Source organism: Mobula hypostoma, chromosome 14 (assembly GCF_963921235.1).
Source record: "Mobula hypostoma chromosome 14, sMobHyp1.1, whole genome shotgun sequence".
NCBI classification, from domain to species: domain Eukaryota; kingdom Metazoa; phylum Chordata; class Chondrichthyes; order Myliobatiformes; family Myliobatidae; genus Mobula; species Mobula hypostoma.
The window spans coordinates 34,466,032-34,492,587 of NC_086110.1; the positions used below are offsets into that span (position 1 = coordinate 34,466,032).

The window sequence follows — 26,556 nt, forward strand, 5'->3', positions numbered from 1 at the left end:
GGGCAGGTGAACGCGTGCTGCTGGCGTTGGCTCGAGCGCGGCGGTTGTTTTCTCTCCGGACAAAAGGCGCCGAGCGGAGCGGGAGTCGCTGAGGGTGCGTACCTGCTCTGCTTGGTTAGGGCGATCGGCAAGGCGCTCCTGAAACATAAGGTGCATTTTCACTTTGCTTTGCGGTGCAGGTAAGGCGATTGTAAATCGGACCTGAAAGTACAAAGGACACGTTTTATTTATTATGTGTGAGGAGGTCGGGGCAATGGCTATTGGTAAAGGGAGCTGGGTGAGCCCGTTGTCCGACCTCTGGCCCGGCCGTGTTGTGTTGGTGTGTTTTTTTTAAACAAAATGTACGCTGAGGAGCTTGCACACTCGGCTATAGGGCCGCCGCTTTTGTCGGGAGTGGAACAGCGGCGTGTTGTACCGGATTATTTATTGTGCCGACAGGCTGACGGCCAGCATGGCGGAGCTCGGCTAGGCCGCGGGCCTCTGCAGTTCAGTCTCTTTGTAAACACTCGCTCCATCTGGTTTGGCCTGGCGTGTTTTATTTCTCCTCTCCGGCCTCACACAATCGGGAAACGTGGTGGTGGTGCGACACCCTGTGCTGAAGGATAGTGAAGTCTGACTGCTTGTGTCTAACGTTTCGGTTCTGCAGCGATGAAATGGCAGCAGTAATATGCCTTGATTATTTATCCACCCCGTGGAGTATAAAGTAATCTTGATATAGGACTCTCCCAGTGGTTTTGTGTATAGGCGAAAGATGCACGATGAGTGGGCTCTTTGTTTCTTGTTGATATTTGCATGGCTTATTTTGCGTAGACACACAGCGGCCTCTCGGGGGCCAACCAAAGGTGCATTCCCCCCACCCCTTGTTAAATGTGCTTTTTTATATATAGTAAGACTACTCTTGACTCTAATAACAACCTGTACAGCAGCAGGTCCACCGCTCATTGTTCGCAGTAGCCGACCGGGGTGTCGTAAGAGCCGGCTGGCGGTTCGGAGAAGGCGAATCGGGCCGGGGGAGTAGCCAGTTTGGGTTCAAGCTCTGACCTGGGTGGAGACGGTGTCGGTGCCGGTGCTGCTGCCGCCTGCTTCTCGGAGGCACCGGAGTTGGTACCTTCGGGTTGGCGCGAAGGCGGCGTGCAGTGGAACCGCGAGTGATGGTCTTGGACGTTGCTTTTGCGATCGCAAGACCCTGCTAGACATTGATTGCCACTGGTCTGCTTCCCCTGCTTTGTGGTGAGACAGGCATCGAGGCAGCAATGTCGCCTTGGTTGTAGCTAGACCTAGGCCTCAGTCCTCCAGTTTGCGTTGTAGAGAGGCGTCCGGGCTCGGTTGGGGAGGTGGCCTCTCTTGGACGGTGCTGCCCTCCAGTGTTGGGTCGATGGAATTACAGACTGGACTGCAGGGAACCATCAACTTGCGAGACTTGCACTTAAAATGTGTTATCTGACGCGACTACGTTCTCTCTTTTTATCCTTCCTCGTAATTCTGAATGTCTGTGTTTTTGCACCTTGGCCCCAGAGGAACGTGTCGCATTCGGCTATATCCGTGTATGTATGGATATAGCCGAATGTATGGTTTGAATGACAATTAAACTTGAATTTGATTTGAATTTACGAGGCTTGGCCTAGTGGCTTTTGAAACCGTTGCTGATAAATACAATATTTACTTACAGGAGCTAATGCATGCAGCACTACATTATATTCAGAAGCAGCAGGTGCAAATTAGGCCTAGTGCTAAAGGATCCTTTTCTAAGTTGTCGCGATTCTAACGTTTAAGTGTAAAATAGTTACTTGGCTCCTCTATCAGTGTCTAGGTTCAAGTTAAAATATAGACACTAGCTATGGTTCTTGATACTTGATGGACTAGATTATTGATGACTGAAGGGAGTGGGGAAGCAGCTAACATTTTGCAAAGAGACAACTTCATGGCAAAAAATCTTGATCTACTGCCCCAGTTGAATTCTTTTGTGTCAATTTTTACCATGTCCTACATATCTGTCATTTTCCTCTGTTTCTTTCTAGAATTAGGAGTATTTTCCCACGAGCATCTGCAGTTTGTGGATTGTTCTTTACCATTTCGCCTTTGGTCTTGGAATTCCAAGGTTTGAGGGTATCTTCCTTGGTTCTTTTGTCATGCTGAAGATGTTCCATCTAGTATTCTGCTTCATCCCATTGTTTCTAATGCATTGATTTGTTCCCATGGCTTATTTTCTAGGCAAGTGTAGTAAATATTCTACAATTAGTGCCCATTATTCCAAATAGAGTTGGGTATGACAGAAGTATGCTATTCCACTGAGAAAATAAGTTATTTTAACAGTTTAAACGCAAACAACAGGAATTCTGCAACTGCTGGAAATTCAAGCAACACACATCAAAGTTGCTGGTGAACGCAGCAGGCCAGGCAGCATCTGTAGGAAGAGGTGCAGTCGACGTTTCAGGCCGAGACCCTGCACCTCTTCCTACAGATGCTGCCTGGCCTGCTGCGTTCACCAGCAACTCTGATGTGTGTTGCTATTTTAACAGTTTCCCTGTTTTGTGAGGGCTGATTATCACGTCATATTAATCCCATTTGTTGCATGAGGGAGAAGCTAAAATCGGATGTATTAGTATTACAGTGGAGTAAATGGAGCTACAAAGGCATGAGAGAGGAGCTGGTCAAAGTTGATTGACTAGCTGGGATAACAGCAGAACAGCAATGGCTGGAGTTTCTGCGAGCAGATTGGATGGCACAAGATCGATTCATCCCTAAGAAGCAACTTACAGGGAGGATGAGGCAACGGAGACTGACAAAGGATGTCAAAACAGCAAAAAGGGCATACAGTTTAGCAAAAATTAGAGGGAAGCTAATTGTGGACTTGAGGAAGTGTAAGATTAAGGAACACTTACCAATTCTCAGAGGGATCAGAAGTGGAGTGTGAGCAGCTTCAACTTCCTGGGTGTCAAGATCTCTGAGGATCTAACCTGTCCCGATATATCAATGTAGTTATAAAGAAGGCAAGACAGTGGCTATGCTTTATTAGGCGTTTGAAGAGAATTGGCATGTCAACAAATACACTCAAAAACTTCTATAGTTGTACTGTGGCTGCATCACTGTCTGGTATGAGGGGGCTACTGCACAGGACCGAAAGAAGTATCAGAGTTGAAAATCTAATCGGCTCCATCTTGGGTACTGGCCTACAAAGTGCCCAGGACATCTTCCGGGAGCCGTGTCTCTCAGAAAGGCAGCATCCATTATTAAGGACCTCCAGCACCCAGGGCATGCCCTTTTCTCACTGTTACCATCAGGTACAGAAGCCTGATGGTGCACACTCAGCAGTTCAGGAACAGCTTCTTCCCCTCTGCCATCTGATTTCTAAATGGACTTTGAATCCATGGGCACTACTTCACTTTTAATATGCAGTATTTTTGTTTTTGCATGCTTTTAATCTATTCAATATACATAATTGAATTACTTGTCTTTTTTTCCCTCTGCTAGATTATGTATTGCGTTGAACTGCTGCTAAGTTAACAAATTGCATGTCCCATGCTGGTGGTAAGCCTCATTCTGATTTGGAAGGTTTGAAAAACTAGGAGAAGGCAACTTTCTCTTTTAAAAACAAAAGCGCGTAATAAGGAGAGAAAAGCTGAAATATGAAGGTAGTTTTTTTTCAGAGATATACAGAATAAAAAGGCAAGAATGGATATCGGACATCTGGAAAATGGTGCTGAAGAGGTAGTAATGGGGTAGTAAAGAGGTGGTGGATGAACTCCATAAGGATTTTTCTTCAGTGAGAGCAGGAGTAGAATAAATTATGGAGGCATTGGTAGTGATCTTTCAAGAAATTATGGGCTAGTTATCCTGAATTAGGTGGTGGGGAAGATGTTGAAATCATTAAGGATGAGGTTTCAGGGTATGGGGCGGGGGGGTGGGCACATGATAAAATATGCTGAAGTCAGCATGGCTTCATTAAGGGAAAATCTTGCATGACAAATCTGTTGGAATTTTTTTGAGGAAATAACAAAGGTGTCAGTGGATGTTGTCAAAGATCTTCTAAAAATCCAAGTAAACAAGGTCAATGAGGCTCCTAAACAAGATGAGCCCTCTAGCATAGATAGAAGATTGGCAGGAGGCAAAGAGTGAGAATAAAAGCACCTTTATTGTTGGATGCTGGTGAGTAGTGGTGTTCCACAGGGATCTGTTTTTTGACTGCTTCTTTTCACATTGTCAGTGATTTGGATGATGGAGTTACGGTTTTGTGGCCAAATTTGAGGCAGGTAGTGTTGAGGAAGCAAGGAGTCTGTGGAGAACTTGGACAGGTTGGGAGAATGGGCAAGGAAGTGGCAGAGGGAATACTGAATTGGGAAGTGTATGGCTATACACTTTAGTAGAAGGCATAAAGATGTAGCCTATTTTGTCAAATGGGGAGCAAGTTCAGAAATCAGAGATGCAAGGGGACTTGGAGTCCTCCAGCAAGATTCCCTAAAAATTAACTTGCAGGTTGAGTCCGTTGTAAGAAAGGCAAATACAATGTTAGCATTCATTTTGAGAGAACTAGGATATAAAAGTAACTGTAATGCTGAGGCATAAGGCATTGGTTAGACTGTACTCCAGAATTTGAGATTGTTTAATGTCACTTCCTGTACACGCGTGTAAAGGAGAATGAAGTAACTTGCGCTAAATCTGATGCAGCAGAAAAAAGGAACGGTAAAGAACAAAATAATAAAATCACAAATATAAATACATAAGATGGCTTGTATAACTTGATTGCATGTCCATGAAGTGATGCTAGGCGGTATATACGGTGACAGGAAATAAAGTAAAGCTGGTGTTAGTGGGTGGATGTGTTGATCCGTCTTCCTGTTTGAGGAAAACCCTTTCGGCCCGAAACATCGACTGTACTTTTTTTTTATTCCTTAGGTGCTGCCTGGCCTGGCTGAGTTCCTCCTGCATTTTTGTGTGCATTGCTTGGATTTCCGGCATATGCAGACTTCCTCTTGTTAGTGATGTGGCTTGTTAGGATGCTGTCTACTGTTCATGTGTAGAATGACTTGAATCATGTGCAAAGTCCAGCTCTTTAGCCACCTCAAGAAATGGACACTTGGAGTATTGTAAGCAGTTTTGGGCCTGTTACCGAAGAAAGGATGTGTTGGCATTAGAGAGGTTCCAGAGGAGGTTTGAGAATGATTTTGGAAATGAAAAGGTTAATGTATGAGGAGTGTTTGGCTCTGGGCATGTACTTGTTGGAATTTGGAAGAATGGGGGGGGTGTGGTTATTGAAAGGCTGAGATAGTGGATGTGGAGAAGATGTTTTCTGTAGTGGATATGAGGGCACATTAGAATACAATGACATCCCTGTAGAATGGTGAGCAGGGACTTCTTGAACCAGAGGGTGGCAACTCTGGAATTCATTGCCACAGACAGCTGTGGGGGCCAAGTCATTTAAAGCAGAGGTTAGTAAGAGGTTAGGGGAGAAGGAAGAAGAATGGGATGAGGGGGAGGGTAATAAATCAGCCTTGATGGAATGGCAGAGCAGACTCAATAGGCTGAGTGGACTAATTTTGCTCCTATGTCTTGTGGACTTGTCTGTTTATCTGAACACCTAAATAGAGTTTTTGCTTTCACCACCCATTCAGACACTGCATTCCTGATTTTAACTGTCCTGTGTGGGAGTGAATTCTGTCCCTTGCCTCAACCTGTGCCATCTGGTCATAAATATTTTTGCTTTGGGGGGGGGGGGAACTTCTTCATTAATGATCCTGCATGTACCCCTCTCAGTTGTGAATGTCAGTTGTCTTCTCACAATCTACTGTTGCTCCAAGAAAATTTGACCCAATTCGTTCTCTTCTGTAGCTGAAATGCTCTTGGTCAGGGGTGGGCAACCTACGGTGCATGGATGATTAGAAGTAGTGCATTGCACCCAGTGATGATGATAAAAAAAAGTAAGCCTACTCAGGCAAAAAGTATTAACCAAAAACCGATGTGTAGAGAAAAGATCTATAACAGGAATTCAAGTAGCTTAGAGATGGAAATGGGTTTTACTGAGAATAAATCTAAAACTTCAGAATTATTTTTAGCAATTTTATTATTTCATACACATCTTTTAATGAATGTTCTTTCACATTAATCTGTGTTGTTTTTTTTGAAAAAAAATGTTCAATGAGTCAAACTAGGAAAGAAGAACTTTTGTTCTGCAGTCGTTCCATAACTGTTCAATACATGTTTGATGCTTGTTTGATCCTGAGGTGCCAGGCGTCTGCAGCAGCGGTGTGTCGCAGGTTTTTGCCAGTCAGTTTACAATTGACACTCTTGCACTACGGAGTTGTGCTTTGTTTATCCTTAGTGAACATTTGCAGTTTTGTACTTTTTTGAAAATTAAGCCTTGTTTATACATTCAGTTAAAATAAAATGAGCAAAAGAAAAGCAGAAAGTGATAGTAAACATGAATTCAATGAACAGTGAGAAAATGAGTTCTTATTTATAGTGGGTCAGTCAGGAAAACCGCTGTGCATTGTTTGTGAAAACACCTCACATAATAGAAGACATGATCTTAATAGACACAACATCAGACTGAAATAGAAGGAAAACTGAAGCTAGTGCTTGGGTCTGAGTTACGGAAAGAATATGTGATTAAGGAAAAAGGAAGAAATCAAAAGACAAAATGTATTAAGTTTCATTAAGGTAAGTAATGTTTATCTTGTTTTTGTATTAAGTCAATATATCATGTAAAAAAATGCTAAATGTCTATATTAACATTTTTAAGAATTGAATGGGGGTACAAGAGTTGTATGGCGCATCTGAACTCTAGTGTGAAAAAATTGACGCATGGAATGTAAAAGGTCGGTCACCCCTGCTCTAGGTAATAACACCTCCAGTGTAGTTGCATTCTTCCTATAATTGATGACCCTAACTACAGCTAGGATACTAATTATGTTTTTGTACTTTGATTTCCCTGCTCTTGTTTTTATGTCCTGGATGGAATTCTTAGACATTACACCGAAGTCCTTGCCTGGTATTTCCTAGGCTCTACTCTTCATTTTTATCCTCGTCTTGTTATTGCAGTCACCATCTTGCACTTTGTCAGGATATAATCTGCCATTGTTACATTCATTTTACCAGCTCATCAGTATCTTTCTATGCCTGAAGACTACCCCCTTCACTATCAGCTACACACTAACTTGTCATTTACATGCTTACTATTCATGCCTCCTGTGTTCGCTTCTAGATCCTTGACGTACACAACCAACAGCAAGGCTGTACACTTATCTGTTGTGTACTCAACTAGTTACAGGTTTCCAATTGCAAAAATAATATTCTGTCTTTTATCAAGCCATCCTGGATTCCTTGGATTCTTGTCTTTACAGTTCAAAGTAAATGTATTATGCAGGTCGACCTTCACTAATCCGTCATCATTGGGACCTGAGGAGTGTTGGATTAGTGAAAATGCTGAATTACAGAAGGATCACATTAAGCGTAATCAGTGCCGGATTATCGAAGGAACTGGATTACAGGTAGTTGGATTAGTGAAGGTCGATCTATACTATATATGTCACCATATACAGCTGAGATAATTTTCTTGCAGGCATTCACAGAAAATACAATGAAACACAATAGAATCATTGAAACAAAACTGACTAGCAACCAATGTACAAAAGACATATTGTGCAAATACAAAAAGTAAAACAAAATAATAACATTTAATATTGAGAACACAAGTTCTAGAGTCCTTGAAAATGAGTTCTTAGGTTATGGAACACACATCAAAGTTGCTGTGAACGCAGCAGGCCAGGCAACATCTGTAGGAAGAGGTGCAGTCGACACTTCAGGCCGAGACCCTTCGTCAGGACTAACAGAAGGAAGAGTTAGTAAGGGATTTGAAAGTTGGAGGGGGAGATCCAAAATGATAGGAGAAGACAGGAGGGGGAGGGATAGATCCAAGAGCTGGACAGGTGATAGGCAAAAGGGGATACGAGAGGATCATGGGACAGGAGGTCCAGGAAGAAAGACAAGGGGGGTGGGGGGAGACCCAGAGGATGGGCAAGAGGGCAAGAGCTGCTGCGTTCACCAGCAACTTTGATGTGTGTTGCTTGAATTTCCAGCATCTGCAGAATTCCTGTTCTTAGGTTATGGAATCAGTTTGGTGTTGGAGTGAGTGAAGTTATCCACTGTGTTTTAGGAACCTGATGGTTGAGGGGTAATAACTGTTTCTGAACCTGGTGATATGGGACCTCAGGCTCCTGTACCACTTCCCTGATGGTGGCATCAAGAATTCTTGAGAACATGGCCTGGATGGTGGGGGCCCTTGATTGAGCGAGATTCCCTTTAGTATGCTGTCAAAGGCCTTAATGAATTCTTTCTAGGCTCTTTGAAAAACTTGTTCAAGTTTAGTCAGGCTGTCTTTCTTCTTGAAAGTTGTGTGTACTGACCTTGGTTAATTCCAGCCCCTCTAAGTGCAGGTTAATCTTGTCTATCAGTATTTTTTTCAATAATTTCCCCACCAGGTATTGCACTTACTGTAATTGCCTTTCTGTAAACCAGTTTTTCCCTTCAAGTAAAGGTACTGCAATTCCTATCCTTCAGACATCTGTTCACATTCTGTGGCCAGAGAAGATGTGGAAATTTGGGATTTATCCACCTTTTGGATTGTCATGTACCATTCAGCTAGGTCTTTCAGAATTGGGTTTATTATCACTGGCATGTGACGTGAAATTTGTTAACTTGGCAGCTGCGGTTCAATGCAATACATAATCTAGCAGAGAGGAAAAAATAATAAATAAAACATGAAGTAAATCAATTACTTGTATAGATCTTTTTAATGTGCAAAAAACAGTGTATATTTAAAAAAAAGTAAGGTAGTGTCCAAAGGGAAAGAAGGTGTTCCTGAATCTCTGAGTGTGTGCCTTCAGGCTTCTGTATCTCCTACCTGAAAAGGGCATGCCCTGGGCGCTGGAGGTCCTTAAGAATGGACGCTCCCTAAAGATGTCCTGGGTATTTTGTAGGCTAGTGCCCAAGATGGAGCTGACTAGATTTACAACGTTCTGCAGCTTCTTTCGACCTGTGCAGTAGCTCCTCCATACCAGACAGTGATGCAACCTGTCAGAATGCTCTCCACGGTGCAACTATAGAAGCTTTGAGCGTATTTGTTGACCTGCCAAATCTCTTCGGACTCCTAATAAAGTATAGCCGCTCTCTTGCCTTCTTTATGACTACATGGATATGTTAGGACCAGGTTAGATCCTCAGAGATCTTGACATCGAGGAACTTGAAGCTGCTCGCTCTCTCCACTTCTGACCCCTGTGAGGATTGGTATGTACTCCTTTGTCTTGCCCTTCCTGAAGTCCACAATCAGCTCTTTTGTCTTAATGATGTTGGGTGCCAGGTTGTTGCTGCGGCACCATTCCACTAGTTGGCATATCTCACTCCTGTATGTCCTGATCACCTGAGATTCTACAAACAACAGTTGTATCGTCAGCAAATTTGTAGATGGTATTTGAGCTTTGCCTAGCCATATAGTCATGTGTATACAGAGTAGAGCAGTGGGCTAAGCACACACCCCTGAGGTGCCCCAGTGTTGATTGTCAGCGAGGAGGAGATGTTATCACCAATCTGCACGGACTGTGGTCTTCTGGTTAGGAAGTTGAGGATCCACTTGCAGAGGGAGGTACGGAGGTACAGAGGCCCAGGTTCTGCAGCTTCTCAAATCAGGATTGTGAGAATGATGGCGTTAAATACTGAGCTATAGTTGATGAACAGCATCCTGACATAGGTGTTTGTGCTGTCTAGGTGGTCTAAAGCCATGTGGAGAACCATTGAGATTGCATCTGCTGTTGTGGTGGTAGGAAAATTGCAATGGGTCCAAATCCTTTGCTGAGGCAGGAATTCAGTCAATATAAAGGAGTTCAATAATATAAAGAAAGAAACAAGCTAAATAAATTCAGTGGATCGTGTTATTAATGCATTTATTGTTTTACTTGCTAGGGGAGATGCACATCCATCCAAGTTTTGTCTGGAAATACAGCTCCAATCTTCTGTTTCAACCAAGTACTTTTACACCTTTTTAAATAAAGAACAGTGATTAGGTTGCTCCATTCCATAACATTACATTCCTCTGTTATCTTCATCCTTATCTCATTCACATATTTGATCTTTAGAAGTTCCATCATATTCCCCCTGTTATCAAGCAACCCCTCTGGCCGTAAAACATAAAAGAAAATAGTTTTGTTCCCAGGTTACACAAATACACTTGTAAACTTTCTCACTCAAGCCAGCACATTAGGATTTCATAGATCCTATTTTATTATGTAATTTACAAAAGTTAGAAGTTCATGTCTTCAGGGTTGCAGATGTATTTCTACTTTCCTTTTGTCATTTCATGACAACACTGTAATCATCAAAAAAATTTAAGATATGAGTACAGTAATCAATGATTTTGAATATTCCAATAATATTCTCAAACTTCAGTTAAACAAAATCCCATTTTCCTAGTCCAGGTCACCAGCTACCCATTTTCAATGTACTCTTCTTAGTCCTAGAGTTTAAAAAATACACTTGGACTAAGATGTTAGCTGTCCTGTGCTATCACCAGTGGAATCATCAGTTAATCTGCCACCTGTCTTCAGGAGTTTCAACCCACTTATGATCAAGACTCCCTCGAGGTGGTGGGCCAGCAGTAATAAAGCACTTAACTTCCACTAGTGAGCTTTAAAAACTTGGCATCTGCCTCTATCAGAGTTGTTGGTCGCTTCCATCGAACAGATAGACACCTGAAGAGCAGACTATGCAACTACTGAAGGGTTTGCTAGATATGTATACACTGTCTGACTATCTGCCCCTCTGAACATACTTGGTCCACACTCATGCTGATCTTTTCTCTGCTGCCTCAGCTACAGCCCTGCTGGTTGACTTGATCTCTCTTCTAGTGAAGCCAAGGTCACGCAGCCACTTTTGGAAAGTGAAGGCAATAAACCCGCGGCAGCCTACTTCAAATGGATAGCATGAGACATTCTGCCCTCTGTCTCTGTGCTCTGATCTTAATTCTGCATACTTGGTTAACTTGCGCTCATGGACTTCATCGATGTTGCCTTCCCAGGGGACTGAGAGTTCATCAATGGCCACTTCTCTACTGGTGTCAGACCATACGATTATATCTGGACGCAATGTGGTGAAAACTATTTGCTCCGGGAAACTGCCTTTCCTGTCCAGGTTGGCCTTGACACACCGATCACTGGCCGAAGAAAGTTTGCTTGATTGTGAGCTTGCGCTGTACACCCTTGACTTGGAGCTTTCTTTCACAAATGATATGCGATGTTCTGTGCAGCATGGGGCATGAGATGAGTTGTGCTGCAGTACTCTCTGCTCAACTGCTTCTGTTACAACTTAGAGAACATTGAGAACATCCCACTGGTGATAGCTGGAAAGATTAACTGTGCATGCACTCAAAATATACTACACAATCACAAAAGAATAACAACTTATTATTATTATACCAATGGTTATGTCATAATGTGGGATAGTTGCCCACCATTCTCTTACTGGAGTGTTATAATTGAGAAACTATTCTCCCACTGCCTGTCATTTTTTTTTAAAAAAAAGCTTTCTCATGTAACAAAAATACACTTATAAGTTTTCTCACCTGAACCAGCAAAGCACCTTAGGATTTCATAGACTCAATTTCATTACATATTTTACAAAAGTTACAAATTCATAAAGACTTCAGGGTTATTTCCACAGGGTTTATCCACCTTTTTCAAGGAAGCGTAATACATACAGCATGGAATCAGCCCCTTTGGCTCAACTGGTCCACGCAAATCACAGCATCCTCACTGCTGATCCCAGCTGCCTGTGTTTGACTTACAACCATTGTGTACTTATTCCTCCATGCAGCTATCCCATTGCTTCATAAATGTTGCAATGTACTTTCCAGGTACTTTGTAAAGAATTCTTACCGCTGTCTATAAGGAGTTTATTTTCTCCTTCACTGCATGGGTTTCCTCTGGGTGCTCAGGTTTCCTTCCACAGTCCAAAGCTGTAAAGGTTGGTAGGTTAATTGGCCATTGTAAATTGCTCCATGATTAAGCTAGGGTTATATCTGGGGTTGCTGGGCTGGGTGGCTTGAAGGGCCATAAGGGCCTATCTGCGCTGTATCTCAGTAAAATAAAGTTATCTCAAGTCTTTTAATCTTTCATCTTTTTGTATCTGTGCCTCTGGTCTTGGACTCCGTTGCACTGGGTTGGGAGGTTGCTTGACTGTCCACCTTACCCATACCCCTCATGATAGGGTCACCCCTATCCTCCCATACTCCAGGGAATATTGTTCTTTATCCAACACTATCCCTTGGCATCCAAAAGTAAAGTACAAGAGCACTTGTACTGAACTTTTTCAGTTTTTGAATGATTTCTTTCAAGTTGGGTGCCATTATCTCCTGTGCTATTCCACTGTAAGTTCATGGGATAAAACTTTTAATATAGCTTGTAGAAAGAAAAGGTGCTAAAGTAAGATGGCTTTACTGATCTCCCATTTCAACAGTTTATCCCCTTGAACAACAGGTACTTCAGTGAAGAATGGGTACATCAAGATTCCTGGAATAAATGGTGCTTTGAGGGTCAGCCTTCAAGTTGGCTTGCAGACTAGTTGTTTTGTGTAATTCCAAATCCCCTCTGGCTGACTAACTTTTTACATAGTACAAGTATTTGTATGTTATTTAGGATTTTGCAATGTTTGATATTTTACCTCCCATTTGTCATCATTATTTGTCCTGTCACTTTGCTTTCATCCTCCATCTGGAATTTTGTGCACTTCTTGTCTGCGAGCGATTGAGCCAACAAACATTCGCTAGAGCTAATCAAGAAATTCCAAGATTCTTTCATGAGATTTAAGTTGATTAAACCAGGAGAATAAGGGGTTCTTGGTGATGCTTATAACATTGCAGCTCAGATATTTGTAGTGGCTGGAGAGCCCAGAATCGGGGATATGTGGATTGTGTTATCTGGATTGTGTTTGTAGCTATGTGGGACCTAAAATTACCAGGCTTTTACATTTTATGTTGATCTTGATTTCAATTTGTGAAAAGCTTTTTTAAAACTGGAGCAATTGATTCATAAAATCAGCTTTATTTGTCAATGTTCATCAAAACATACAGTAAGATGTGTTGGCACTGTAAAGTGTGCTCATCAATATACACCATGCTGGCCCTGACATTGGTCTTCCCCACAACCCAGGTGTTGGTCTGGTGAGGGAGGGGGTGATTGCAGTTCTTCTTGTCAATTTAGTGCTACATGCAGCAATATACGCCTCAATTTGAGCACTGGAGTTTTCATAAAATTTGTCTTGGATTTAAAAGCAGAGTCCAAGGCCTTTGAGTAGTGATGCTGTTTCCCCTCTCCCCCCGACCCCCACCAATAGAACTTAGACCTATTAAATACAGAGGACATTATATTTTGGCCCACTATTGGCAATGTCCCCTCTAAGGTGCTCATGCACATCTTTGTTGCTAGTGTACAAAGGGATTTAAACTACACACAAGAGGTTGTTGCCCTCTATCCTATTGGCATGTTAAGTATGTTTCATGATCTCACAATCACATTTCATTTCACGTTTCTGATGCAAGCAATGTTGACAACATGGAGTTGGTGATTTTGTCTGCAGATTTTAGAATTGGCTTATTTGTACTGTTTTTAATTGAAATTATGCAGTGTGTGCATGTTGTCACTGGGCAAAAAAAATTGCAGAGTTTTTTTGTGCAAATTAGAGGGTTATCGATGAAACTTTGGTTTTAGTCACAGACTAGAATTCATAACATGATTCTTAAAAGCATTCTGAGAGAAGTTGGGGCAGAAGAGATTCAATGCCCATACAGCTGGCCCAGGTGCAAGGTTGGATCACTGGATGCCAAGCTGATTTGTAGAGCTTGAGAGTGACTTCAAGCTGGGTGGTGAAATCTGGGCCCAGAGCAAGTCACTGTGTGGCATGGTTTAGCCCCTGAGCCCTTCACAGTAGCTGGGTCCTAGTGCAAGGTTAATCTGCTGTTAAGTGAGTGCTGATTTCACTCACTCTCCACAATGTCCCTCTCCTCTCCAGGGCAGCGGAGCGTTTTGCTGTTCTGTTTGGTCAATTTAAATGCTGGCACAGAGACGGAAAAGACAGGGTGTTGGGATCCAAGGCAAGAGCCCATTTTGCTTGCTCGCTGATGTTCACTTCTCTCTCTGGCGCTGGGTCTACTCCAGCTGCTGTTCTCCGTGCCTGCTAATAGGAACTGATAAAGTGAGGTTTTGGGCCTATTCCATGCTGCTCTGGGGTTCAGATCTGAGGACTCTGTTTAGCTTGGAATGTTCACTTCAATTGGTGCGTGCTTTATTTTTTCCTTTTTCTTGTGCATTGGGTGTTGGTCTTTTTATTTATTTCCCTTTTTAATTGGGTTATTTCGTGTTTCTTTATGGCTACCTGCAAGCAAACAGATCTCAAGGTTGTATAATTTATACGTTGATAATGTACTGTGAATCTTTGAGTAACAAATTACATATTTAATTATCCCCTTGAACTGCAGTGAAGAATGGGTGCATCAAGATCTGTCTCAACCAAGGTGTATATAAAGCACTTGAAGATGAGGGTCAAATTTACAGATGAATCACACATAAATAACTAACTGAAGTGCATTAATATTAAATATTGCAAGGTGCGAAACAGATTAACCATCGACACTTTGGATACAATGCTACAGGGAGTTCAGAAGCCTAATGGCCGGGGGTGGGGGGGGGCGGAGTGCAGGGAACTGTTTCCCATCCTGACCGTTCTTGTTTTTATGCATTGTGGTCTGCTGCCTGATGGTAGAAAGTCAGAGGATGCTGGATGGATGGGTCAGATCCTTAATAATACTAAGGGCCCTGCATACACGGTGCTCTGACAGATGTCCCGGATGAATGGTAGGGAGACTCCTATGATCCCCTCAGCTGTTCAGTCCTTTTGTAGGGGCTTCTGGTTTAATGCACAACTGCTCCCATACTGATGGAGATGTAACTTGTCAGAGCGCTCTCAATGGTGCTGCTGTGAAATGTAGTTAAGGGGCGGGGGGGGCCTACGCCTCAATCTTCTAAGGAAGCAGAGGTGTTGCTGTGTTTTGCTCAGAGGTGATATTAAGTGACCAGCTGAGGTCATCTGGTGCTCTTAACTCTTTATGGAGGAGGCATTTATTCACAGATGGGGTTGATTCATCTGCACCTTCCTGAAGTCCACAATGATTTCCTTCATCTTCTCCACATTCAGGCTTGGGTGGTTCTTCTTGCACCAATACACCAGCCGATTCATATCATCAAGTCTGTCTTGTCATCATTCTTGATGAGGCCAGCCACTGTCATCTGCAAACTTGATGACATGGTTTAAGCTGGATCCTGCGACACAGTAATGTGTCAACAGTTTGAACAGTGGCAGGTTGAGCACAGTCTTGGGGAGTGCCATTGCTCGTCGTAATGGGGCTGGAGACATTGCTGCCCACACCGACTGACTGTGGTGTTGCTGTTAGGAAGTCCAGTTTCAAATTGCGGAGGAAAGTGTTAAGACCCAACGAGGACAGTTTCCCCACCAGTTTCTAGGGAAAGATGGTGTTGAATGCCGAACTGAAGTTTATAAACAGCAATATGAAGTATGTGACCCCATTTGCCAGGTGGGACAGGACAGAGTGGAGGGCAGAGGCTATTGCCTTGTCAGTGGATTGATTTGAGCGATAAGCAAACTGGAAAGGGTCCAATATAGCTGGTAGAAAGGCTTTACGTGCCTCATAACCAGCTGCTGACAGCATTTCATAATGGTCAAACTGTGTTGCACCACGTCATAGGACGTTTGTGAACCCTTTGTAATTACCTGGTTTTCTGCATTAGTCACTCATAAAATGTGGTCTCATCTAAGTCAGAATAACAAATAAACACAATGAAATGAGATTGGAGGTGTGGGTTGTAGAGGTGCTCTGCCCTGTGTATTGAAAAGACAGGTTACTGACAGAGCATGCTCTTCTCAAGAAAGCTCTCTAATAGTGTACATTAAACAGATATGTTATGGATGCGATGGGAGGTGAGGACCTTGATACAATAGCTAGCACTAAAGAGTTGCTGAGCAAACTTGTGGGCCTAAAAGTAGATGAGTCCCCTGGTCCTGATGGAATGCATCCCAGGGTACTGAAAGAAATGGTAGAAGTTATAGTAGGTAGAGGCTTTGGTGATAATTTACCAAAATCGTCTGGACTCTGGGCAGGTCCTGGGGGATTGGAAGACAGCGAATGTCACAAAAGGCAGGTAACTATAGGCCAGTTTGTTGTTTTTTGGGAGGGGGGGTGAAATGCTTGAAGCTATCATTAAAGAAGAAATAGCAAGGAATCTGGAAAGGAATAAGTCATTTGAGGATATAACGAGTGCAGTGGATAGAGGGGAACAGGTGGGTGCTATTTACTTGCCTTTCCAGAAGGTGTTTGATTAGGTGCTGCATAAAAGACTTGTCCATAAGATAAGGATGCTTGGAGTTGGGGATGATGTACTAGCATGGATAGAGGATTGGTTAACTAATAGAAAGCAGAGAGTTGGGGTATATGAGTGTGACAAAAATGCTTGGTTGGACACGGGGAGTAGCCAGAGGTAAAGTATCTCAGGGCGCCTGCTACTCAAATTGTGTTCGATTCGAGTTCCCTGTTGCCTACTCAGCCCAGAGAGATGTTCCCTATGTTGGGATCCGAGTCACGGCACCAAATGTAAATGCAACTTTGCTGGATCAAATAATGACAGCACAAAAAGATCGTTACTTATCTTTTCACGCGTTTATTTCTTAGAGCTCAGCCGGCGAGTGAACTTAGACCCGACATCAGGGAGAGACCCTTTCTCATCTCCCCGGCGGTTCTACAAGTTCACTGCCCGATGTCAGAATTGTCAGAAGTTATAAGGCCACCGATACAAAAGAACAATCAGTTTGATAACCATTCCGGCCAAGTCAATGGACTATTGATACAAAAGTACAATCAATTTGTTAGACACTCCAGCCACCTTAAATGAAGAAAAGAATGTCCTACCTGGTTTGCTGGAGCCACAACTTAATTACAAAGGTAAGAACATCCATCAAATTTATGCTTTATTTAAGAAAGGAATGTGCTGTCTAATTTCCATCAGGTACTGCTTTTTGTCAAAATCGAAAGGTGTGAAAAGCCCAGAGACATCTATGTAGATCTGGGCGAACTTTAATCATCTTGCTCCAAAGAAGGTGGGGATCTCTGATGAATACTACCTTCCTATGACAGCTTTTCATGTAGATGTGCTCAATAGTTAAAAGGCTTTACCAGTTTGTACTAGGCCAAATCCACTACCTTTTTGTAGGATTTTCCATTCAAAGGCATTGGTGTTTCCATACTAGGCTGTGATGCAGTCAGTCAATACAGTTTCCACTACTCTTCCAAAGAAGTTTTGTTTCTTGTGTATAGAAGTTTTAGATGTCATGCCAAAACTGCAGAGTCCTAAGGAAGTAGAGGTGCTGCCATGCTTTCTTTGTGATTGCACTTGCATACCGGGCTCAGGATGGGTCCTCTGAAATAGTAACATGTAGGAGTTTAAAGTTGCTAACTCTCCACCTCTGATCCTCTGAGACTGGCTCATGGACCTCTGGCTTCTTTCTCTTGACATCTATAATCAGTTCCTTGGTCTTGCTGACATTGACTGAGAGGTTGTTCGGCCAAATTTTCAATCTCCCTCCTGTATGCTGATTCATCACTAACGTTGAATAGGTCCACAACAGTGTTGTCTGCAAACTTGAATATAGCTACCTGTTGCTCTAGTAGGCATATTGGAGCAGATCTAAGTTGCCTCTCAATCAGGAGGTGAGAAGTTTCATCACAAGCTCTCAAAACACTACTTCACTGTGGATGTAAGTGCAACTAGGCGATGTTCATTAACGCAGGTCACCACGCTGCTCTTGGTCATTAGTATAATTGAAGCCTGCTTGAAGCAGGTGGGTACCACACATTGCCAAAGTAGGAGGTTAAGGATCTTGGTGAACACACCAGCCAGTTGGTCAACATAGATCTTTAGTTATGTTTTGAGTTTTTTATTGGAACTGTGCAAAATATGAAAAGCATGTGTTGAGTGTAAGACACGGTGAATAACTTGCGTCAAGGAGATAGGTTGATGGAATCTATGGGTAAATTAAAATTGAAGTAAAAGTCAAGTGATCTAGATTGAAAGGACAGATGTAAGCTAAATGCTACAATTCTAATGGGCAGAAACCAATACTTTGGAATTTTGTGGCTATCTTTACGGTAAGATGTGTTAACAGAAGTTGTGGTATGTATGTGAAAGTTAGAGTATAGATTTAGCTCTCCTTTGAGGACTATGATCAATTCCTTTATGAAAATTGAATTACCTGAGATTCCTGGTGTGAACTTGATTTGCCATTATATTTTAAAAAAGGCTTTGTAGTTAAATTTCAGTAGCTGTAAATAAGGTAACATGATGAAAATATTTTAATATGCAACAATTAGGCTTTGGGGTTTAAAAAGTTCTATCATGAAGGTTTTTCAGAATTCTTTTTGGATGACAAGATGGGTATATTTGGACAGATATTTGATTAGTCCAATATTACCAAATATATAGATTTCTGCAGGGTATCTTATTCCTGCTAACAATTTGAGAATTGGACTACTTCCACAGTATTCCCCTGATTGCTAGCGAGTCCAAAACCAGAGGTCACGGCCTCAAATGAGGTGTGCCATTTAGAACTGGGATTGGCAGAAACCATTTCATCTAGAAGATGGTGAACCTGTGTCAGTGGATATTTAAGCAACATACATTAAAGTTGCTGGTGAACGCAGCAGGCCAAGCAGCATCTATAGGAAGAGGTGCAGTCGACGTTTCAGGCCGAGACCCTTCGTCCTGACGAAGGGTCTCGGCCTGAAACATCGACTGCACCTCTTCCTATAGATGCTGCTTGGCCTGCTGCGTTCACCAGCAACTTTAATGTATGTTGCTTGAATTTCCAGCATCTGCAGAATTCCTGTTGTTTTCAGTGGATATTTAGCCATAATTGTGTTGAATGTTTCGGAGATAGTCTACTTGGTATTCTTCACAAGAGAATTGGAAATTGCAGCATATTTGGGAATGTTTGTGGAAATGTATGGCTACTTGTATGAACTCCAAGATGTGTAAATATTGTTCATGAATGGTGTTTCAGGGGCTACTGGTAATCTAGTGTACATCCAAAGGTTCTTTCAGTCTTCCTAACAGCCCTGATTTATCTAGAACATTTAGTAGAGGACAGGTGTTTTTAGTGATAGAAGGCTAGTGGGATTGGGGTTAATACTTCCCCTAATGCTGAGCTGAAAGTTCACTTCCTCGTAAGAGGATTTGGGCAAGGATTTATTCAGTTTGTTCTAGTTGGTCTGATCAGTATGGAAAATATTTATAATGTCAAAATTGAAGAGATTGGAAATGAAGATTTGTTTCATTTGTAAATGTATGTAACTATTTAACCTGGTTTACAGCGAATGGTTGGATTGAAGTATGATTTGCTAGATTATTCACTAGAAACTATTGTGTGAAAAGGGTTAGGTATGGTGCCTGTTTGCCCTCGAAACAACAATCTCCAATATATTTTGTTTTTGCATGTGTAGTTTGCTAGGTTTTTGGTTTTGGTGATTTTTTTTAAAGCTGAAGGGTAGACCTCCTGCCTTTGCACTCGTAAATCATGACCAGTAGATTTCTTGAAGGGGATGGGTGCAATTTCTGTTTTGTTTAGTAGCTGTATAATGTTGCATGTGTTGAAAAGTAAAATCTGTCACCTAAACTTCAGGAACACTCAAGATATATAGATTAAATAATGTTACACAATTGGTGCTGTTATTTCAAGCATTTGCTCAAAAGAACCTTGTTTTTAATTGCACCAATTGTGTGCTCTTTCACAATACTCCATAAATGTGAGTGCATAATATTTTTCACTTCTAACCAGTATGCTTGATAATCATTTGGCCAATGATTACTGGTCTTGGTAGTTGTATTTTTTTTCCACCCAAAAAGAAAAGTGGTCAATCAGGTGGTTTTCTAACATTGTTATATTCTACAAAATATCTCTTACAAAAGAAGTACTTAGTTTTAAAGATTAAGTCTAGATCTCTTTCAAGGCAGTTCGTATTTCTGATGGTCAAAGCACTGACTTTCCTAAAATATTAAAATTTTCAGTTTTTTTATTTTGAGGGATTGCTTAATGCAATTGTCAAGCTGAGATGCCTTGGATCCAAGTAGAGCTGAGAAGAGCAACTTTCGCATGGTGTCTTAATGCCTTAATATTATGAAGGATGATGCATGGGAGTCTGCATTGGAATTGTGACATCTAAACGTAGTGAGCTTAGTTGAGGGCTCTTGAGGGTCAGATGAGACCAGAGATTCAAATCATTTGCCTTGGTAATGGCACAGCTTTGGTCAAGTTAATCTGTGTTAAATAGACATGTTTTTCTTTTCCTTTAAAATTTCTGGTCTGTTATGTTAAGCAAATCAGTTCTGGTATTGAATTTTATGTTCTCCAATACCACCTGTAGGTAGTACTGCTTTTGTGTTCAGTATAACCAAAATGAATTACCAATGCTTGTGTATAGAACTGACAGCTTGTTGGCTTGCATCATTAACATAATGACCCTAAATTCTTTTTTTTTCTGTTTGTTTCATTTGGGTATTCTATTAAAACTACATTTCTCTGTGGAAAATTTGCATGTTTATTGGCAAATCCATAGCTTCTTGTTCTCAAATTCTTTGAGTTAACTGTATTTAAGTACTTTCAAATTTGGATATTGATAGTATTTGATCAAATGTCAATTTGGCTAGACTTGGCATTTATCTGTGCAAACCACTTTTTGCCATTTTTTTTTAAAAAAGAATTTCTCTTCCATTTTAATAACATGCTCTCTTCTGATCTGTTGTCAGTTCCCAGTGTACTAGGTTCTGTCTTTCAGTGATCTGGATTTCTATCCCCAGAGTTATTGTCCTCCCTGTAGTGGATCTTGACATGTTGAGTATCAGCAGTATTTTTGCTTTTGAGGTTTAATTGCTGAGTTAATTCAGTGAGATTGTGATACTTGGCATCCAAAGTCAAAGGAAGCTCAACTTGACCACTGTTGAGTGAGCTGTAACCCCAGCTGGTAGTTTTTTTTTAAAGATCATAACTAAAACTGACATTAGTGTTTACTGCTTTGTGGAAATTTAGGGGAAAATTACCACCTCTTAAACGCTCCCATTTTCAGCGTGTGGCTGGTTAGTGGAGTGATTTGCATTGCTTGGATTATTATAGCCAGTTTAACACTTGCAATTTCCACTTCAAGGCTGATGTGAAATGCACCAGTTGTTGTTTTAAAAAATCAATAAGTGTAATTTCCTAGATTGGAAAGGTTCAGTTGAATGCATAATAGATTTTTTTAATGGTATATTCCTGTGGGCTGAGTTGTATGCCATTCAGTATGGTGAAGAGTAAATTCACAACGTAAAGTTTCAATGATTTTTGTAACAAAGAATTGTAAATGATGCTGGAAATGGTCTGCATCTCAGACAACGTCAGAATGCTTTGATCTTCTGTAGAACTTCAAAGAAGGAAGAATGAACATTGGAGGAAACAAGTAAACACTTGAGATGGAAATTGGAACTGAATAGAACATTCTACAGAAAGGATGGTAAAGGCCAATGAATAAAGTGTGTTACTGGAATATGGGAGAAAATTTGAAACACCAAGAGATACAGGAAATGCGCTATAGAACGATTTGTTATTAAGTCCCAATGCCTATAATGTGACTGATCAAAAGCACAGTTCCAAGAATACTGAAAAATTCTGAAGTGGCCGGAAACTGGATTTATTTCTAAATTGATCAACATTACAACTGCCATACATGAATTGTGTGACCAGCTGTTTGTGAAGTGTGTATGATTACAATGAATTTTCAGAATTTATAAGATCAGGATATTGTCTCCCTGCAGGGCCATGTATGCATACTTTCAAATGGGAGAATATCAGGAGTCAGCTCTGTAATGTTGGTAACAATCAGGACGCAGATATTGGCGTCTGTTGGTATTGAGATAGAAAATGAAGGATCCTTAATTGGCTGAAAGTTGTCACTTTATGGTTAAGTAAATGTTGCTTTCTAATATTTTTCCTTTCCTTTTATTTTCAGAAATGAGTCGTCAGACTGCCACAGCACTTCCGACAGGTACATCAAAGTGTACCCCTGCCCAGAGAGTACCTGCATTGACAGGAACCACAGCTTCCAATAGTGATTTAGCAAGTCTTTTTGAGTGTCCAGTTTGCTTTGACTATGTGCTCCCACCAATTCTTCAGTGCCAGAGTGGCCACCTTGTCTGCAGCAACTGTCGTCCTAAGCTTACATGCTGTCCCACCTGCAGGGGCCCTTTGGGCTCCATTCGTAACTTGGCCATGGAAAAAGTGGCTAACTCTGTACTGTTTCCCTGTAAGTATGCCTCTTCAGGTTGTGAAATAACACTACCACATACAGAGAAAGCAGACCATGAGGAACTGTGTGAGTTCAGACCATACTCGTGTCCTTGCCCTGGTGCCTCCTGTAAATGGCAGGGTTCTCTGGATGCTGTAATGCCACACCTGATGCATCAACACAAGTCAATTACAACCTTGCAGGGTGAGGACATAGTTTTCCTGGCCACAGACATAAACCTTCCAGGTGCAGTAGATTGGGTTATGATGCAGTCCTGTTTTGGCTTCCATTTTATGTTGGTCTTGGAAAAACAAGAGAAGTACGATGGCCACCAGCAGTTTTTTGCCATCGTGCAGTTAATTGGAACACGCAAACAAGCTGAAAACTTTGCTTACAGACTTGAGCTGAATGGCCACAGACGGCGATTGACTTGGGAAGCAACTCCTCGATCGATTCACGAGGGCATTGCCACAGCAATTATGAATAGTGACTGCCTAGTTTTTGACACTAGCATTGCACAGCTCTTTGCAGAAAATGGCAATTTGGGAATTAATGTAACAATATCAATGTGTTGAAACCATTGCATTTCATAAATCTCTTGCTAGGGGCCAGTAATGGGGCAGTAAATGCTGTACATCAAGCTGAACATTGTGCAACATTTTCTTGCCGCCAAGCATTTATCAGACTGACTTTGTGGATTGTTGAGTTTGGGTATCGATTCTAACATGTAGAACTGGCTTACAGCAAAGTTAACACTAATTGTAAATGCAGTAAACCACTGAACAGACATTTTTTTTGTAGAAAATAGTGCTAGGAGCCTAAAGAATATGGGCATAAACACTTGCAAGTGCTACAATCTTGTTAGTTTTTGACTGTACTTGGCTAAAGGTGTTAAACTGTTGTGTTCTGATCGTCTTTACTGACAAGCCATGTTGTGCAGTTTTAAGTTGCTGCTTTTCTCATTTGTCACTACATAGAATTGCTGCTGTTTTGTGTAAATTTTCTGTGTATGGCTATTTTTATAAACTTGGTAGATTTTCATCAATAAATTTCCCTTCCTTTTTTTGTACAAGAAGCCACTTGGAGCTATTTAAGTTCATTTAATATCTATTTGGTTTACAAGCTAGGAGCCTATAATCTGTCCTAATAATGAGTTTTAGCATCTGTAATTGAGCTCTTGACATTTCAAATTGGTTTAAGTGGCAAGTACTTTTAACTCCATTTAAAAAAAACAACCTGAGTTTATCTATTGTCACTGTACAGTGGATAACTGAACTAACATTATACATTTTAGTTATTTAGAAAAGGTGCATATGTATCTGAAAATTTGTTTTAAACTTTCGGAAGTTTATTCAAATCTAATACACAAAGACACTTGGCCTCCTGCTTTTCCTCCAACATTGCTACTCCAAACCTCATCTTTGCTACTCCAACAAAGTTTCCTCAGTGGTGCTATCTTGCTCCCCCTTTTTTGGGATGGAATAATTAATTGTATAAAATGGAATATTAAAAAATAAATTGTTCATATCCTTTTTGCTGTGGTGAAAGTAAGCTGGTGTTATTGCATGAATGTAAACTTCAGTACATATCCCTTTTTGGAAGAGAACACTATTGGTTATGACAAGCCTGCTTAAAACATGTTTTATTTGTAGTTAACTGTGAATAGCTGATTTAAGAATTGCCAAGCCAGTCTATTCTATCCAAGTGTTCTGCAGTTCAGCATCTTGCTGAAATGTAGAAGTTGCACACTTTTTAAAAAAAAAATTGTACAAGATAAATTGATCCTTTCATTTAATCCTGCTTAATTCTTGTGATCATGTTTTAATGATATGCAGGTTCTTGCCTAAATGTTTTCAACAAACACTGTCATTTTAGTGTAAGTGATGGTTCAGTTGTGGTCATAATTGTGTCTTTAGTCTCTGACATCTAGATTAGTTATCTATCAAATGGCTTCCAGTAATCAGAACTATTCAGGTAACAATGTACAAGATCTATTTATGACCTATTTTTTATTATAACCTAATCTTTCCTCAGATCCTACAAAAAACCGCTGGGTTTAAGTACTTTGGAAACATTTAATATTTCAAACGTCTGCAGTTTTGAAAAAGTAATCTAACATTCCCACCTGCACCAATGCATCTAATGAAATTATACATAATAATCCTATCATTTATGTTTAAAGATGCTTTTTGTATGTATCTTGCAGGAGTCTTGACTAGAACTAATCTTGATGCAGTCATTAATGTGGACAATGCTTGTCTTTGGTTGGCAGTATTACATTACAAGGTGATGTAATATGGGAGACTGAGTTTAACTCAGAAATTTAAAAGCTATTTGTTTAGAATGTTAAACCAATTTTTGTAAGTTGTAAAGACAGGAATTTAATTTTTTTCCCAAATCCTATTTTAAGGAAAGCAGCCTTGAATCAATTGCCATTATTTACAGTGTTACATTGACAACCACATAATACATTAACAGTATTTAATTGTGTTAACTAATAAAGACTGAACTCTGCAGCTAAAGTGTGTGGCATCTAGTATGCTAGGAGCAACTGGATTATTTTATACTACACTTGACTAAATCTATAACTATAAAGGCTTGCATATCTTCAAAAAAATATAACTGTCCACTAATTTTAAAATGTCAAAAATCCTAGATTGGCCTGTTGTAAACTGTAATTAATTTGCTGAAGATTGAATTTCTTTCAGGTTGTGACTAATTTTGAGTTTGGCTGCAACTTTTTTTTGCAGAAATTGTAATAATTTACACTTGAGAAAGAAGCATTCCCTTTTCAAAATCCTTCCAAAGTGAATAGAACTTTTCTGCAGCTATTCGGCAGTAATTCAGTCATGCAGATCTTTTTGTAAAAGTCTGTGGAATTGAGCCACCTGTTGTGCAATGTACTGGCTCTTTAAAGTTACTTTCTTCCTCAAACACTTACAAGTGACATTTTACCCAAAACCACTTGTATTACACAGACATATCTTTATAGTAAGTGGCCCATTCACTTTAACCATGCTGTTGTACAGTAAATACTGTGTAAGAGTTACGGTTAAACCCTTTCAATACTGTTCTGCCTGAAACTTGATTTATTGTGTGTTTATGCTTATTTTAAACTCCAATAAAAGTTGATATCACCCTGTTTTTAAATGGTCAGCTTCTTCTAGCAATTGGAACAATGGTACTTAAGATTAAGGAAAAATGCTAGAAACTTGAGTTTTCTTGCTATAACTTTGGGCTTTTTTTTAACCAAGGAAACCTTAAATACTCTTAAATTCTTTGTAGTCTTAACAATGTTACAGTCAAATAGGACTGTGGAGCATGATTTGAAGCTGTTTCCTGAAATTGCAATTGCTAGGTGAAATCTTTTACAGTAGTCTCATTTGTGGTCCAAACCTGATATTTAAATGAAGTATATTGAGTATCATCATTTTAGACATCAATTATAGGTTACGGTGCAAATTTCTAGGTGGAGTGGTAAATCAGATGAAGGAAGATTGTCGCAGTAGTTTTTCTCCAGTAAATTTAGCAAACTGAATCAAAACAATGTGAAAATTAAACTCTTAATTGGACTGGGTTGGTGGATAGAGTCTTAAGCATTCCAAATAAAGTGGAATTTCAAGCTTAATAGGTGTACCTTTTTAAGGAAACCATAGCAGATTGAGGATTTTGACTTTTCATGGGTGTTCTCCAACTAGGTAAAAGAGAACTTAAACCTATGCCATTTTCCATTAGATGTTTTATGAACTTAATGTTGTACCAGTACTCAATAAAATAAAACCTAGTAGCCACTGCCAGTTTAACCAGAAGTTTCAGAGGTGTGCCCGAAATTTCCTTAGTTTTTCACCTATACATTTCTATCTTTAAAATGCATAAAGGACACTAGTTATGTACTTTTTGAGAAAATAGATTTCATTTTTATTGCACTTGTGCCAAATAAGGTGGTACTCTGCTGCCAGGAAATTGTGAAATTGATCAATAATAAATGAGGTAGTGTTGGTATATTTTCCATCAGGAAAAAATGGGATCACATTAAATTCGATTTAGCCACTGCCTTTTTGCTGTTCAACAAATCAAAAGGATGTAATTTTTAAAGATGCATACTTTTTTTTTTGGTAACCAGATGACAGCATTGAAAG

General features: G+C 40.5%; 1 protein-coding gene across 6 annotated transcripts; it reads left to right on the plus strand.

Annotated features, from left to right (window-relative positions):
• Window positions 1-25,552, plus strand: LOC134356192 (E3 ubiquitin-protein ligase SIAH1). 6 transcript variants are annotated; one of them, XM_063066920.1, is made up of 3 exons: window positions 5-150; window positions 16,781-17,050; window positions 22,142-25,552. In XM_063066920.1, exon 3 carries the CDS (start codon window positions 22,144-22,146, stop codon window positions 22,990-22,992), a length of 849 nt encoding a protein of 282 aa, XP_062922990.1. In that variant the 5' UTR covers window positions 5-150; window positions 16,781-17,050; window positions 22,142-22,143; the 3' UTR covers window positions 22,993-25,552. The 6 variants fall into 6 exon arrangements, with proteins under 6 accessions (XP_062922993.1, XP_062922990.1, XP_062922992.1 ...); XM_063066919.1 differs by having other exon boundaries at window positions 40-179; XM_063066921.1 differs by lacking the exon at window positions 5-150 and adding an exon at window positions 5,718-7,484.
• Window positions 25,553-26,556: the final 1,004 nt, after the last annotated feature.

Excerpts from the sequence above, each read along its gene's own strand:
- LOC134356192 (XM_063066923.1), top strand. The coding sequence starts at position 22,144 with ATGAGTCGTCAGACTGCCACAGCACTTCCGACAGGTACATCAAAGTGT.